The sequence below is a fragment of the Oncorhynchus mykiss genome, chromosome 27 (assembly GCF_013265735.2).
Source record: "Oncorhynchus mykiss isolate Arlee chromosome 27, USDA_OmykA_1.1, whole genome shotgun sequence".
NCBI classification, from domain to species: domain Eukaryota; kingdom Metazoa; phylum Chordata; class Actinopteri; order Salmoniformes; family Salmonidae; genus Oncorhynchus; species Oncorhynchus mykiss.
In genome coordinates, this window is record NC_048591.1 from 41,523,695 (window position 1) to 41,540,516 (window position 16,822).

Sequence of the window (16,822 nt, forward strand, 5' to 3'; positions counted from 1 at the left end):
TTATTTTTTTGGCAGAAATTCAGGGAAAAGCTTCCATCCTTTGGAAAAAAAGAGGTAAGATCTGAGACATATTTTTCCTCCTGATGAACTTGGATGCTAGGCCTCTGCTTACCATGTGGATGCTATAGGCCTCTGCTTACCATGTGGATGCTATAGGCCTCTGCTTACCATGTGGATGCTATAGGCCTCTGCTTACCATGTGGATGATATAGGCCTCTGCCTACCATGTGGATGCTATAGGCCTCTGCCTACCATGTGGATGCTATAGGCCTCTGCCTACCATGTGGATGCTATAGGCCTCTGCCTACCATGTGGGCGTTTTTACCTAAGACAAGAATAGGATCTCATCTTGTAAAACGTTTCTGATTGATGAAAACCTTGCATCTACATTTGCCAATTTTAATTTACACTGAACAAAAATATAAACGCAACATGTTTCATGAGCTGATATAAAAGATCCCAGAGATGTTCCATGTGCACAAATTTTGTCACCAAATTTGTTAACATCCCTGTTAGTGAGCCTTTCTCCTTTGCCACCTGACTGGTGTGACATATCAAGAAGCTGATTAACAGCATGATCAATACACAGGTGACCCTTGTGCGGGGGACACTAAAAGGCAGTTTTGTCACACAACACAATTCTACAGATGTTTCAAGTTTTGAGGGAGTGTGCAATTGGCATGCTGATTGCAGGAACGGTATGGTGTACCTAATCAACTGACCTCTGTGCCACACACACAGTACAAGTCAAAAGTTTGTACACACCTACTCATTCCAGTTTTTTTTTTTTTTTTTACTATTTTCTGCATTGTAGAATAATAGTGAAGACATCAAAACTATGAAATAACACATGGAATCATGTAGTAACCAAAAATGTGTTAAACAAATCAAAATATATTTGAGATTCTTCAAAGTAGCCACCCTTTACCTTGACAGCTTTGCACACTCTTGGCATTCTCTCAACTAGCTTCATGAGGTAGTCACCTGGAATGTATTTTAATTAGCAGGTGTGCCTTGTTAAATAGTGGAGCCAAATTTGAGCCAATCAGTTGTGTTGTGACAAGGTAGGGTTGGTTTACAGAAGATATCCCCGTTTGGTATAAGACCGATTCCACCTTGTCGTGACTTGACTTTAACATTAATCTGAAGACTGTTCATTATCTAATTACCTAAATATGTTTAATTGTTAAATTAATCATGTAACAATTAACTTATTAGGATCTGGGGCACCGCGAGAGCAGATCTTTAAAGAGTTACCATCTCCCAATTAAATTCTAAAAGGTCTTTATCTATCACATCCTTTTAAACAGTCAACTTATCAATCCTAACCTCGTATCATATCATCGTTCCGAACTGTTGTAGCCTCCTTGCATCTGCAAAACCCTGAGCTTTACTTATGATTCAGTACTACACATTGGTTTAAGTATTTATATACTAGCTAATTACATGGGGACACAGGACAAACGCACAGTCTGCATCGGTTATTGACTGGAGATGTAATACGCTGAGAGCAGGTCCCTAGTGGAATGACAGGAGAGAGAGGGACAGAGACACTTAACATTGACACATTCAGAAACTACTCTTAATTACAATAACCATTTACTTTGCACACGAACCGCCGCCTCCTTTGAGCAAGAAATCATTAATGTATTTACGTGAAATGCCTGGGATCTCTCTGTGAACGGGGCAATTATCTCTTATAGCTTCTCAAATCACATCCCTGTCTTAACAAAAACATAGTTTTTCATATTACATGCACAACCCATAGTATGGAAACTTCATCTAGAGTTGAAGTCAGAAGTTTACATACACTTAGGTTGGAGTCATTAAAACTAGTTTACATACACTTAGGTTGGAGTCATTAACTCGTTTTTCAACCACTCCACAAATGTCTTGTTAACAAACTATAGTTTTGACAAGTCGGTTAGGACATCTACTTTGTGCATGACGCAAGTAATTTTTCCAACATTTGTTTACAGACAGATTATTTCACTTATAATTCACTGTATCACAATTCCAGTGGGTCAGAAGTTTACATACACTAAGTTGACTGTGCCTTTAAACAGCTTGGAAAATTCCAGGAAATTATATCATGGCTTTAGAAGCTTCTGATAGGCTAATTGACATAATTTGAGTCATTTGGAGGTGTACTTGTGGATGTATTTCAAGGCCTACCTTCAAACTCAGTGCCTCTTTGCCTGATGTCATGGGACAAAAAACAAACAAAAAAATCACTCAAGACCTCAGAATATTTTTTGGGACATCCACAAGTCTGGTTCATCCTTGGGAGCAATTTCCAAATGCCTGAAGGTACCACGTACATCTGTACAAACAATAGTACGCAAGTATAAACACCATGGGACCACGCAGCCGTCATACCGCTCAGGAAGGAGACGCGTTCTGTCTCCTAGAGATTAAGGTACTTTGGTGTGAAAAGTGCAAATCAATCCCAGAACAACATCAAAGGACCTTGTGAAGATTCTGGAGGAAACGGGTACAAAAGTATCTATATCCACAGTAAAACGAGTCCTATATCAACATAACCTGAATGGCCGCTTAGCAAGGAAGAAGCCACTGCTCCAAAACCGCCATAAAAATGCCAGACTACGGTTTGAAACTGACAAAGATTGTAGTTTTTGGAGAAATGTCCTCTGGTCTGATGAAACAAAAACAGAACTGTTTGACCATAATGACCATCGTTATGTTTGGCGGAAAAGGGGTAGGCTTGCAAGCCGAAGAACACCATCCCAACTGTGAAGCACGGGGGTGGAAGCATCATGTCGGGGTGCTTTGCTGCAGGAGGGACTGGTGCACTTCACAAAATAGATTGCTTCCAAATGGAGAATGACCCCAAGCATACTTCCAAAGTTGTGGCAAAATTGCTTAAGGACAACAAAGTCAAGGTATTGGAGTGGCCATCACAAAGCCCTGACCTCAATCCTATAGAAAATTTGTGGGCAGAACTGAAAAAGCGTGTTCGAACAAGGAGTGTTCACTAAACGGGTTTGCCAAGTGCTGGAGCAAGCAGCCCGTGTTAATCACCTGTCCTCGGTAGAGACACTCGCTACCGTCGGCTGGAGTGTTGTAAAGCTCGCTGCCATTGGACTCTGGAGCAGTGGAAACTCGTTCTCTGGAGCGATGAATCACAATTCACCATCTGGCAGTCCCACGGACAAATCTGTGTTTGGCGGATGCCAGGAGAACGTTACCTGCCCTAATGCGTACCTGCCTAATGCGTAAAACTGTAAAGTTTGGTGGAGGAGGAATAATGGTCTGCGGTTGTTTTTCATGGTTTGGGCACCGTGCACAATGTCAAATGTCTGCTGGAGTGGTGTCAAGCTCAGCGCCATTGGACTCTGGAGCAGTGGAAACGTGTTCTTTGGAGTGATGAATCACTCTTCACCATCTGGGTTTGGCGGATGCCAGAAAAACGCCACCTGCCTGAATGCATAGTGCCAACTGTAAAGTTTGGTGGAGGAGGAATAATGGTCAGGGAGCTGTTTTAGTTCCAGTGAAGGGAACTCTTAACGCTACAGCATACAATGACATTCTAGATGATTCTGTGCTTCCTACTTTGTGGCAACAGTTTGGGGAAGGACCTTTCCTGTGTCAGCATAACAATGACCCCGTACTCAAAGCAACGTCCATACAGAAATGGTTGTCATTATGTTCACTTTTTTTTTTTTTTTTTTTTTTTTTTGTACATGAATCGAAAGCAACTCAATGTACTCTGAACATTTCATAACTCCAGGACCAATACATGTATTCTAAATAGCGTCAGAAGTTTTAAAATGCTTGTTAATGTTTGTTAAAATATTGACTTGTTTTCCATTTCCTGAAAAGATAAGAGGTTAAGTTATTAAGGATGATACGAGGTTAAGTTATTAAGGATGATACGAGGTTAAGTTATTAAGGATGATACGAGGTTAAGTTATTAAGGATGATAAGAGGTTAAGTTATTAAGGATGATAAGAGGTTAAGTTATTAAGGATGATAAGAGGTTAAGTTATTAAGGATGATAAGAGGTTAAGTTATTAAGGATGATAAGAGGTTAAGTTATTAAGGATGATAAGAGGTTAAGTTATTAAGGATGATAAGAGGTTAAGTTATTAAGGATGATAAGAGGTTTTCATAGGACAGAAAGGCTCTTGCCGTATTCCCACTGTCCTCTCTCTGGTTCATCAGGAGTTGGTGGAGTTGATCAGGTCCAGCCAGGTGCTGGTGGTCAGTGGAGAGACGGGGTGTGGTAAGACCACCCAGGTGACCCAGTTTATCCTGGATGACTACATAGAGAGGGGCATGGGTTCAGTCTGCAGGGTGGTCTGCACCCAGCCACGTCGCATCAGTGCCATATCTGTAAGTAGTGTGTGTGTGTGTGTGTATGTATTGCACCCTTCCCAGGTGTGTGTGTGTGTGTATTGCACCCGTTCCAGGTGTGTGTGTGTGTGTGTGTGTGTGTCCTACCTTTCTGAATATACATATCGTGTAATTTCTGATGTGTGCTTGTTGCAGGTGTGTACTCTCTCCTCTCATTGTGTTTTAGGTAGCAGAGCGGGTGGCTGCGGAGAGGGCTGAGAGTGTAGGGGACGGGAACTCATGTGGTTATCAGATCCGCCTGCAGAGGTGAGTTTTCTGTTTGGAGTGGAACCTCTCTTTAACCCTTTATGCTCGTGGCAATTGGGTTACATGGACCGGGCTACATTTTAAAATGTTTCTTAACAGAGGAAATATGAAAAGCACAAGCATGGTAGTAATTGAAACAGTTTGGAGATTATTAGGCCAAAGTTGAGGACACAACTTTCATCTGACACAAGACTGAATCCAAACGTTTCACTGTTGACTTTATGTGAATTTGACATTTACTGGACTTTTCACCGCATTTGTTGATAATGAAAATCTGAAAATACTCTGGATACGTTCAGTAACATGTTGAGAATATTCCTGGGAAATGTAAGATAGGTGCAACATTAGACAAGAAAAGCACAAGAGTTTGAATGAGAGGACTAAAATAGTATCTCCAAGTCACCACACACCTCTCCAAAGTGTACACTTCCCAAGTCATTTCTTTGCACTTTTATGACTGAAAGAAGAAGTCTTCAACTGTAAGGTGCTGTTTTTATCTGTCCTCGTTGTGCCGTTGAGGAACTAGAGGAAGCACACTGTTTTTCTGTCCTCGTTGTGCCGTTGAGGAACTAGAGGAAGCACACTGTTTTTATCTGTCCTCGTTGTGCCGTTGAGGAACTAGAGGAAGCCCACTGTTTTTATCTGTCCTCGTTGTGCCGTTGAGGAACTAGAGGAAGCACAGGTGTTGTTTTGTTTGTTTGCAACGCGGCCCTCTATCCCCGCCGACACACCATTACTGTTGTTTACGCAGTCCCAAAACGGTCCATTATAAATCACACGTCAGGAGGGCAGCGTCGTTTTAAAGCTGGTTCTATTTCCACATATGATCAAATATTATCTTTACAATGTTAGGCTTTCACAGGGCTATTCAGAGATACCGATATGTCATTTTGGTGCGTATAGAATGGAGTGATTAGTGCATTCAGGTATGTGTGACGCAGAAAATGATCAGGCTCATTCTGTTCAGAACAACCCAGGGAATGAGGCCATGTCATCTTGTAACTGTACATCAAACATCGAGATCATGAACATTGTATATTACATGAGTTTTATGATATGGAATTTTGAAGTGCACATTTTGGACTCTCCGGTGTTTGGCTTGATTGTATGACATCAAAGCAAAATGTATTATAATCCTCAACCTCTCATCTTTCAAAATGCATAGTCCTCTCAATTTACAGCATTTCACTCATGGACTATTTTAGTGTTTGCAAAAGTTGCCTAAAGTCAGAATGTATGTCAGTCAATCCATACAGAGTTCTGAAGTCACAGAGCCTGAGTTCTGAAGTCACAGAGCCTGAGTTCTGAAGTCACAGAGCCTGAGTTCTGAAGTCACAGAGCCTGAGTTCTGGCATGTTACTGTACAGCCTCTAACGTTCCAATTTAGCCACTTATTAGTGCCCATATCAGCCCTTTTCAATCTGGATACGGGTTCGAGGGTGAAGGGCGTGGGGCGTGGAGGGTTGAGGGCGTGGAGGGTTGAGGGCGTGGAGGGTTGAGGGCGTTGAGGGCGTGGAGGGTGGAGGGTTGAGGGCGTGGAGGGTTGAGGGCGTGGAGGGTGTGGAGGGTGGAGGGTTGAGGGCGTGGAGGGTTGAGGGCGTGGAGGGTGTGGAGGGTGGAGGGTTAAGGGCGTGGAGAAAGCACAGCTGTACATCGAGTACAGGGTTTAAACTCTGATAATCCTAATCCCCAATGCCTCTGACTAACTAGAAAGTGTGTGTGTGTGTGTGTGTAGGTTGTACAAGCTGTCTGTACCCCATAACCCCGTCTGTCTGTACCCCATAACCCTGTCTGTCTGTACCCCCTAACCCTGTCTGTCTGTACCCCACACACACTACCAATGGTTCTCGTCCTTCAGACCAAACACACACACACACCCTTGATGGGATAAGTTGCTTTGCTCCATCTGCCACTAACATCAGAGTTGAACAGAAATACAGAACAAAAGCTGCCATGTCAGCTGGAGCGAAAGCTCAGTGTGTCTGTTTGTGTGTCTGTATGGTGCAGAACACATCTCCACTGAGACTCACTGAGAACATCTAAACATCCAGACAAGATGGCTATACAGCTGTCTGCAGCCTCAGTGGTCCCTCACTCGCACTCTCTCTCTCTCGCGCTCTTTCTTTGTCTCTCTCTCTCTCTTCTCTCCGTCTCTCTCTCTTCTCTCCGTCTCTCTCTCTTCTCTCCGTCTCTCTCTCTTCTTTCCGTCTCTCTCTCTTCTTTCCGTCTCTCTCTCTTCTTTCCGTCTCTCTCTCTTCTTTCCGTCTCTCTCTCTTCTCTCCGTCTCTCTCTCTCCTTTCCGTCTCTCTATCTTTCTCTTCTTTCCATCTCTCTCTCTTCTCTCCGTCTCTCTCTCTTCTCTCCGTCTCTCTCTTCTCTCCGTCTCTCTCTCTTCTCTCCGTCTCTCTCTCTTCTCTCCGTCTCTCTCTCTTCTCTCCGTCTCTCTCTCTCTTCTCTCCATCTCTCTCTTCTCTCCGTCTCTCTCTCTTCTCTCCGTCTCTCTCTCTTCTTTCCATCTCTCTCTTTCTTTCTGTCTTTCTCTCTCTCTCTCTCTCTCTTCTTTCTGTCTCTTTTTCTTCCTAAAGTACTTAAAGGTGTATGCTGTTTTGCATAGGAAGTGTGTTGTGATGAACTCTCATGTTAGTTTAGATTTCTGGGTGGTTGTTTCCACAGATGGTGGGCTTTGAAAGGAGATCTATGAATCCCCTATAGTCCTCCTAAGCCACGCTCCTGTCAGTGATCACCTGGGTTATCGATTTCTCAAGCTCTGGGATCACCAGTTGAGTTGAGTTTTGCGCTAATGGATTGAGAGAACTTTGTACAAGCAGCCAGTTGTGTGTGTGTGTGTCTGCTCGCGGGTTGTGTGTGTGTGTGTGTGTGTGTGTGTGCTCGCACCTTGTTTGTGTGCGCGCTATTTGTGTGTGTGTGCTCGCATGTTTGTGTGTGTGCGCGAGTTGTGTGTTTTTCTGCTCTGGGCGTTGTGTGTGTGTGTGTGTGTGTGGGTGCTTGAGAAGGAGAGGGAGAAGTGTGAAGGAGAGAGATGGACAGATGAGAGGAGAGCTGTAGAGAGAAAGAGAGGATAACAGGATCAGTGGATTAGAGGGATCAACGGCCAAGGGGAGCAGGGAAGTGAGAGAAGAGCATAGACCAACAGAGGAGATCTGTGAAAGAGAGAGAAGAGTACATGTACTTACTATGGCTGTGGTTCTCACCTAGCTATCTTAATGAGGACCGGAACTTTTTTTCAGTTTTCGCCTGAGATGACATACCCAAATATAACTGCCTGTAGCTCAGGACCTGAAGCAGGGATATGCATGTTATTGATACCATTTGAAAGGAAACACTTTGAAGTTTGTGTAAATTTTTTGGTCACTCCAATATGACATGAATGCACATTTAGACATGGCAAAATGTATAGAATTGCAAGAAAATGTGCTTTAAAACTGCAACATTTTCTTTGCGCCCCATGAACAAAGATATGTAGAATTGCAGGAAATAAGCTTTAAACCTGCTAGATTCTCTCCACCAACAAGAGGGGTGTGAACAGTTTGTGTCATGAACAGTGCTTGTAGAGGTGGCATGTGCACGCGTGGGAAGGTGGGGGGCGGGGATGTCCTTCCAATGCTGGAAGGGCCCCCCCCCCCCCCCCCCCCGAGTGAAGAAGTTTGGGAACCTCTGTGTTAAATGACAAAAATGTGTACAGTGTGTAGCATGAGATACTCAAGAGCAGATGGTCATAGGAAATAGGACAGAATAGTGGTCAGAATAGATGGTCATAGGAAATAGGACAGAATAGTGGTCAGAATAGATGGTCATAGGAAATAGGACAGAATAGTGGTCAGACTAGATGGTCATAGGAAATAGGACAGAATAGTGGTCAGAATAGATGGTCATAGGAAATAGGACAGAATAGTGGTCAGAATAGATGGTCATAGGAAATAGGACAGAATAGTGGTCAGAATAGATGGTCATAGGAAATAGGACAGGGTAGTGGTCAGAATAGATGGTCATAGGAAATAGGACAGAATAGATGGTCAGGGTGAATACGACAGACTAGACGGTCAGGGTGAATACGACAGACTAGACGGTCAGGGTGAATAGGACAGACTAGATGGTCAGGGTGAATAGGACAGAATAGATGGTCAGGGTGAATAGGACAGAATAGACGGTCAGGGTGAATAGGACAGAATAGATGGTCAGGGTGAATAGGACAGAATAGACGGTCAGGGGGAATACGACAGACTAGACGGTCAGGGTGAATAGGACAGACTAGACGGTCAGGGTGAATAGGACAGAATAGGTGGTCAGGGTGAATAGGACAGAATAGATGGTCAGGGTGAATAGGACAGAATAGATGGTCAGGGTGAATAGGACAGAATAGATGGTCAGGGTGAATAGGACAGAATAGATGGCGAAATCAAACTGTATTTGTCACATGCACCATATACAACAAGTGTGGACTTTACCGTGAAATGCTGAATACAACAAGCGTAGACTTTACCGTGAAATGCTGAATACAACAAGCGTAGACTTTACCGTGAAATGCTGAATACAACAAGCGTAGACTTTACCGTGAAATGCTGAATACAACAAGCGTAGACTTTACTGTGAAATGCTGAATACAACAAGCGTAGACTTTACCGTGAAATGCTGAATACAACAAGTGTGGACTTTACGATGAAATGCTGAATACAAGTGTAGACTTTACGATGAAATGCTTACTTACATACAAGCCCTTAACCAACAGTGCAGTTCAAGAAGAGTTAAGAAAATATTTACCAAATAAACTAAACTAAAAAATAGTAATAAAAAGTAACACAATAAGAATAACAATAACAAGGCTACATACAGGGGATACTGGTACCGAGTCAGTGTGCTGGGTTACAAGTAAGTTGAGGTAATTTGTACATGTAGGTAGGGGTGAAGTGACTATGCATAGATAATAAACAGCGAGTAGCAGCAGTGTACAAAAAGGGACGGGTCAATGTAAAATAGTCCGGTGGCGATTTGATTAATTGTTACACAGTCTTATGGCTTGGGGGTAGAAGCTGTTGAGGAGCCTTTTGGTCCGAGACTTGGTACTCTGGTACCGCTTGCCGTGCAGAGAAAACAGTCTATAACTTGAGTGACTGGAGTCTCTGACAATTTTATGGGCTTTCCTCTGACACCGCCTATTACATAGGTTCTAGATGGCAGGAAGCTTGACCCCAGTGAAGTACCGGGCCATACGTACTACCCTCTGTAGCATCTTACGGTCAGATGCCGAGCAGTTGTCATACCAGGCGGTGATGCAACCGGTCAGGATGCTCTCAATGGTGCAGCTGTAGAACCTTTTGAGTATCTAGGGATCCATGTCAAATCTTTTCAGTCTCCTGAGGGGGAAAAGGTTTTGTCGTGCCCTCTTCACAACTGTCTTGGTATGTTTGGACCATGATAGTTCGTTGGTGATGTGGACACCAAGGAACTTGAAACTCGACCCGCTCCACTACAGCCCTGTTGATGTTAATGGGGGCCAGGACGGGACTAAGTACAGGAGGGGACTAAGTACACACCCCTGAGGGGCCCCAGTGTTAGTGTAACGGATGTGAAACGGCTAGCTTAGTTAGCGGTGTGTGCTAAATAGCGTTTCAATCAGTGACGTCACTTGTTCTGAGACCTTGAAGTAGTTGTTCCCCTTGCTCTGCAAGGGCCGCGGCTTTTGTGGAGCGATGGGTAACGATGCTTCGTGGGTGACTGTTGTTGATGTGTGCAGAAGGTCCCTGGTTCGTGCCCGGGTATGGGCGAGGGGACGGTCTAAACTTATACTGTTACATTGGTGCCGTGACCCGGATAACTGGTTGCTGCGGAAAAGGAGGTCAAAAGGGGGGTGAGTGTAACGGATGTGAAACGGCTAGCTTAGTTAGCGGTGTGCGCTAAATAGCGTTTCAATCAGTGACGTCACTTGCTCTGAGACCTTGAAGTAGTTGTTCCCCTTGCTCTGCAAGGGCCGCGGCTTTTGTGGAGAGATGGGTAACGATGCTTCGTGGGTGACTGTTGTTGATGTGTGCAGAAGGTCCCTGGTTCGCGCCCGGGTATGGGCGAGGGGACGGTCTAAACTTATACTGTTACATTAAGGATCAGCGTGTTTTTGCCTACTCTTACGACTTGGGGGCGGTACGTCAGGAAGTCCAGGATCCAGTTGCAGAAGGAGGTGTTTAGTCCGTAATAGTTTTCAAGCCCTGCCACATCCGATGAGCGTCAGAGCCGGTGCAGTAGGATTCAATATTAATCCTGTATTGACGCTTTGCTTGTTTGATGGTTCGTCTGAAGGCATAGCGGGATTTCTTATAAGCGTCTGGTTTAGACTCCCTCTCCTTGAAAGCGGCAGCTCTAGCCTTTAGCTAGATGCGGATGATGCCTGTAATCCATGGCTTCTGATTGGGATATGTACATACGGTCACTGTGGGAAAAATGTAATTGATGCACAAATTGATGAAGCCGATGACTGAGGTGGTGTACTCCTCAATGCCATTGGATGAATCCCGTAACATATTCCAGTCTGTGCTAGCAAAACAATCCTGTAGTGTAGCATCCACATCATCTGACTACTTCCATATTGAGTGAGTCACTGGTGCTTCCTGCTTTCATTTTTGCTTGTAAGCCGGAATCAGGAGGATAGAATTATGGCCAGATTTGCCAAATGAAGGTCGAGGGAGAGCTTTGTGTGTGGAGTAAAGGTGGCCTAGGATATTTTTTGCTCTGGTTGCACATGGGACACGCTGGTTAAAATTTGGTAAACTGATTTTATTTTGTCTGCATGATAATGCCTGGCCACTAGGAGCGCCACTTCTGGGTGAGCATTTTCTTCTTTGTTTATGACCTTACAGAGTTGGTTGAGAGCTTTCTTAGTGACAGCTTCGTTCTGTGGTGGTAAATAGACGGCTATGAATGATGTAGATGAGAACTCTCTTGGTAGATAGTGTGGTCTACAGCTTATCATGAGGTACTCTACCTCAGGTGAGCAATACCTCAACACTTCTTTAATATTAGACATCGCACACCAGCTGTTACTGACAAATAGACACACACCCCCACCCCTCATCTTAACAGACGTAGCTTTTCTGTTCTGCTGGTGCATGGAAAATCCCACCAGCTCTATATTATCCGTATCGTCGTTCAGCCACGTCTCGGTGAAACATAAGATATTACATTTTTTTATGTCCCGTTGGTAGGATAATCTTAATCGTAGGTCATCAATTTTATTTTCCAATGATTGCACGTTAGCAAGAAGAATGGATGGCAGTGGGAGTTTACTCACTTGCCTACGGATTCTCAGAAGGCAGACCGATCTGCGTTTCCTTTTCCTGCGTCTTTTCTTCAAGCAAATGACGGGAATCTGGGCCAGTGAAAGTAGTGTTTCTTTCTCATCGGACTCGTTAAAGGAAAAAGTTTCTTCCAGTTCGCGGTGAGTAATCGCTCTTCTGATGTCCAGAATTTGTTTTTGGTCATAAGAGACGGTAGCAGCAACATTATGTACAAAATAAGTTTAAAAAAAAAATGAGTTACACAAAACGCAAATAAACGAACAAAATAGCACAATTGGTTGGGAGAAGTAAAACGTCAGCCATGTTCTTCATAGCCATCTTAATAGGACGCTACCCCTTTAAGCCAGAATAGATGATCAGGTTGAAAATTAGGTTGCAATGAAGTGGAGATGACATGGAGGAGAGATAACCGACTGGGGAAATCATGTGTCCATGGGGCTCAGAGAGAGGTTAATGTGATCAAGGCTATATTCACACACGTCATACTGGGACTACACATCAGCCTTGGAAGAAGATAGTACTTCTGTCACGCTGTGTGCTTGTGTGTGCATGTATTATGATTTGTATTAAAGGGCCAGTGCGTTCAGAAATGTGATTTCCTGTGTTTTTTAAAATATATTTATTCCACACGGAGGTTTGAATGAAACTGTGAAATTTTGAAAAACATGATAATGCAATTTTAGTGTAAGAGCTGTTTGAAAAGACCCCCTGAAATTACAGCTTTTTTCCTGAGTTGGGTTTTTGGTTAGTAGACCAATAACAGAGTTTGCGCTCCTATCAGCTAATTACAGCTAGTTTTCAGGTTACACATCCCTTACATTAGGATCCTCCAATTAGGCCCCTCACTCAGATCACTCCAACACAGAAATTCAATTTAGCTTAGAAGCCAATTTTGTTTATTTTTGACCATTTTAATTGAAAGCAGTTACAGTATGGTAATTACTTCATTGTTACCCAGAAATCATTTGATATTGGGATTTAAAAAAATGCTGCATTGGTCCTTTAAAAAAAAAAGCTGTGTGATATAATTTAGCAATGCAAGTCATTACTGTATTCTCTAGAATGACATTGTATTACTTTTAGTTTATAAAGTAGGCCTATGACATTTTGAGAATCTATATTGGTTTACATCTCAAAATAGGACGCTACCCCTTTAAGAAATAAATTCCAAAATGATAGGGACCTGACTACATACAGCAGGCTAGCTAATACTAAGTCTAGGTGTGTTTGTGTAGCTATCTTTTAGCAGACTATTAACAGTAGCCAGCATATTGTTAGTATGTTCACTATTGAAGTTTTACTTTTGTAAATAACATTCCCTATAAGATATACGCTTTGAGAGTAGAGTGATGGGTGCTTCATTTTGCTCTGGACAGCTGGCGTGTGCTGTGTTAAGGCATCTAATCATGTACCACTCGAAGTTGTGACTTGCGGGAGCGTGGTGTGGTGCTTGAACGAACGACCAATCATCTGGCTTTAAATACAGCATGACTTTTCCGTTTGTTGTAGTCAATGATAGACTGCGACAGAGCAGTTAAATGTTGAACTGGAACGCAGAAATGCGCTGATAAGTTACTGGCCCGGTCAGAGAAGTCACTGACGAGATCCACTGGCCCAACACGTGTTTTTACTGACCCCGGGCCAGCTGGTCATCGTTTATGTCTGACCCCGCCTAGGGCTGTCGATTTTTCTCCCACTATCCAACATCCTCCCCCTCCTCCCTCGTTCTTTTTCTGGGCCCTGATTTAAATGGCTTACAGTATATTAGGGAAAGCAAGTATATACGCTGGAATAACCTGTATTAATATGTATATAAACTGTAATAAGTATATCATCTGTAATAATTATATCATCTGTAATAACCTGTATTAATAAGTATATAAACTGTAATAATTATATAATTTGTAATAACCTGTATTAATAAGTATATAAACTGTAATAAGTATATAATCTGTAATAATTATATCATCTGTAATAACCTGTATTAATAAGTATATAAACTGTAATAATTATATAATTTGTAATAACCTGTATTAATAAGTATATAAACTGTATTAATATGTATATCAGATGTAATAACCTGTATTCAATTGTGTATTCATTAAAAACATTTTTTTTTAAATTCATTTTAGTCGGTTACCACGGAAACAGGGCTCGGTGCTGTATTGTACAACGGGTATTATTCTACAGTGGCTTCGCTCTTCCCCGTGAGTGTTTTTCCTCTCCTTCCTCTTCATCATCCTCCTCTCCCATCATTCTCTTTTTCTAAATCTCTCTCTCTCTCCCTGTCAGTCTGTTGTCCACCATCAGCCACCTGGTTTTGGATGAAATTCACGAGAGGAACCTTCACTCTGATGTTCTACTCATCATTGTTAAAGACCTGCTCCGAGTCCGACAGGACCTCAAGGTCATCCTCATGAGTGCCACGCTCAACGCTGAGAAGTTCTCCAAATACTTTAGTACGCAATGACAAACAGTGGGGATTCAGTGTGTTTCTGTTGTAGCAGTGTGTATAATGGAGTTTGGAAATTGGGAATGACCATTGAATAGAGTCAGTAAATTCCTCTCTCTGCCCCCTCCCTGTCTCTTTCCAGATAACTGTCCTATGATCCACATCCCGGGGATGACCTTCCCGGTACAAGAGTTCCTAATGGAGGATGTGTTGGAGATGATTAGGTGAGAACCTACTGGAGGATGTGTTGGAGATGATTAGGTGAGATCCTACTGGAGGATGTGTTGGAGATGATTAGGTGAGAACCTACTGGAGGATGTGTTGGAGATGATTAGGTGAGTTCCTACTGGAGGATGTGTTGGAGATGATTAGGTGAGTTCCTACTGGAGGATGTGTTGGAGATGATTAGGTGAAATCCTACTGGAGGATGTGTTGGAGACGATTAGGTGAGATCCTACTGGAGGATGTGTTGGAGATGATTAGGTGAGTTCCTACTGGACACACTAGGATATATTCACTAGCCTAAAGGAATGAGGAAGATTAGCACCTTCTAATCCGGTAACTTTAGACTTTGGGCTGAACTGTGTGCTTGTGTTTGTCCGCCAGGTACCGTCCCCAGAAGAAGGAGCAGAGGCCCAGGTGGAAGAGAGGTTTCATGCAGGGTCAGAATTCCAGACCAGAGAAGGACCAGAAAGAGGCCGAGTACAAGGAGAGCTGGCCCTGCTACGCCCGCACACTACGAGACAAGTGAGTTACTGAGGGGGAGGGGGAGCTGGCCTTGCTAAGCCCACACACTACGAGACAAGTGAGTTACTGAGGGGGAGGGGGAGCTGGCCTTGCTAAGCCCACACACTACGAGACAAGTGAGTTACTGAGGGACAATGTCATAATGATTCTCCGGTTTAAATAAAGAGATTCGGTCTGACATGTCTAGCTGTCCTTTATTATACTCTGATTGAACAATTGTTGCTGAGAGGATTGTCAAAGCTGTCTAACAAATGAAAGAATCAATTTGATAAATTATTGTTATTTAGTGTTCTGCGTCATTGCTGATAGCATTACTGTCTCATTCTTTGATTGATTAGTCTGTATCTCTTCCTGTTTGTGTCTGTTCCTATCTGTGATTGGGGACTCTGCGTGTCTGTCTCATTTTGATTGGCAGGTACTCTGACAGAACCATAGATGTGTTGGAGATGATGGACGATGATGATAAGATTGACCTTGATCTCATCGTGCAGCTGATCAGACATATCGTGCTAAGCCAGGAAGTGAGTTTTAACTGTCTTGGTGTGGTGTAGTCTAACCGCTATGGTTTTTTGGGGGGGACAAAACTTACTGATATAGCTGCTGATATTCTGTTTTACAGCGGGGAAATGGAAATTGTAATTTTTCCATACTGAATTCTCATATATATTGCCATCCAAAAGAGCAATTGTCCAATAACTGCTTCAAGTGTTGATTTAATACATACAGTAGTGACCATAATGACACATCATGAGAATGGCATTAAGTGTTCAGATCAGCATGAGATTCATTTTTATTTAATATTAGTTATCCGTGGAATTATCCGCCGATTATAGTGTGAAAAGGGCTAATATTATTGGTGAAACGATATATATCGGTCGGGCTCTAGTGTGGACTCCCACCAAACGGCTATTTTGGTGTTGATGGAGTGAAATACAACATAAATCAGTGTAAATTTCAATCAATAATTAACCCGTATCTTTGTCCCATTGTGAATTTCCCCAAAAATCTGGCTTTTCCCCATGTAGGACCATTATCCAGGAGCAGTGATTGATACATGGAGAAAAATGTCTGTGTAGTTGAAACATGGAGAGGAGAGTTTCTCTATACAGTAATGCCTAGAGGTTTGGGGTTAGAGGTCCGTATTAAATTCAGCAACCCTATCTCTGTCAGCTACCGTGACTCAGAAGGGAGCCAGCTGGCTGATTGACTGTAACACTGTCAGAGAACTGAGAGGAAAGCAGTAGATTGGCCATGACAGTGTTCTTAGTTGTTGCTAGGGGCTGGCTGTCAGGGTTCTGACTGTGGTGATTGGTTAATTAAGTCATTTGCCTCTGTGATGGAGCATCATACTTTGACTAAAATGATGACTTATTGACTTACATCGATGGCCATTATACCCATTATATTGCACAACGTCTTTCAGCTCGAAAAAGTGGATTTCTGCTGGTGTGGGAGTTTAAAGAAAACAACCCCTTTACAATGACACCACATTCAGGAAGTGTTGATTTCTTTAGTGGGAAAACAATGGTGCAAAGCTAAATAAATTTGAACACAAATTATCTATTTTTCCATGTTTCATTTTAGTCTATATGTCCCATTTATAAATGTTCACCCTGTTACGCAAAATGATTAGAAAAAATTAACCAACTTTTTTTTATAAACTCAACAAAAAAAGAAACGCTCCTTTATCAGGATC

The 16,822-nt window shown here is 42.8% G+C and overlaps 1 protein-coding gene across 1 annotated transcript in view; it reads left to right on the top strand.

Annotated features, from left to right (window-relative positions):
* dhx36 (DEAH (Asp-Glu-Ala-His) box polypeptide 36) overlaps window positions 1–16,822 on the top strand; it is a 50,477-nt gene that overhangs the window by 2,249 nt on the left and 31,406 nt on the right. The window contains exons 5-12 of the mRNA XM_036965019.1: window positions 16–54; window positions 4,186–4,356; window positions 4,544–4,623; window positions 14,060–14,134; window positions 14,220–14,386; window positions 14,522–14,603; window positions 14,986–15,126; window positions 15,542–15,647. Coding sequence (XP_036820914.1) covers window positions 16–54; window positions 4,186–4,356; window positions 4,544–4,623; window positions 14,060–14,134; window positions 14,220–14,386; window positions 14,522–14,603; window positions 14,986–15,126; window positions 15,542–15,647 — 861 coding nt within the window. The remainder of the gene's footprint in view (window positions 1–15; window positions 55–4,185; window positions 4,357–4,543; window positions 4,624–14,059; window positions 14,135–14,219; window positions 14,387–14,521; window positions 14,604–14,985; window positions 15,127–15,541; window positions 15,648–16,822) is intronic.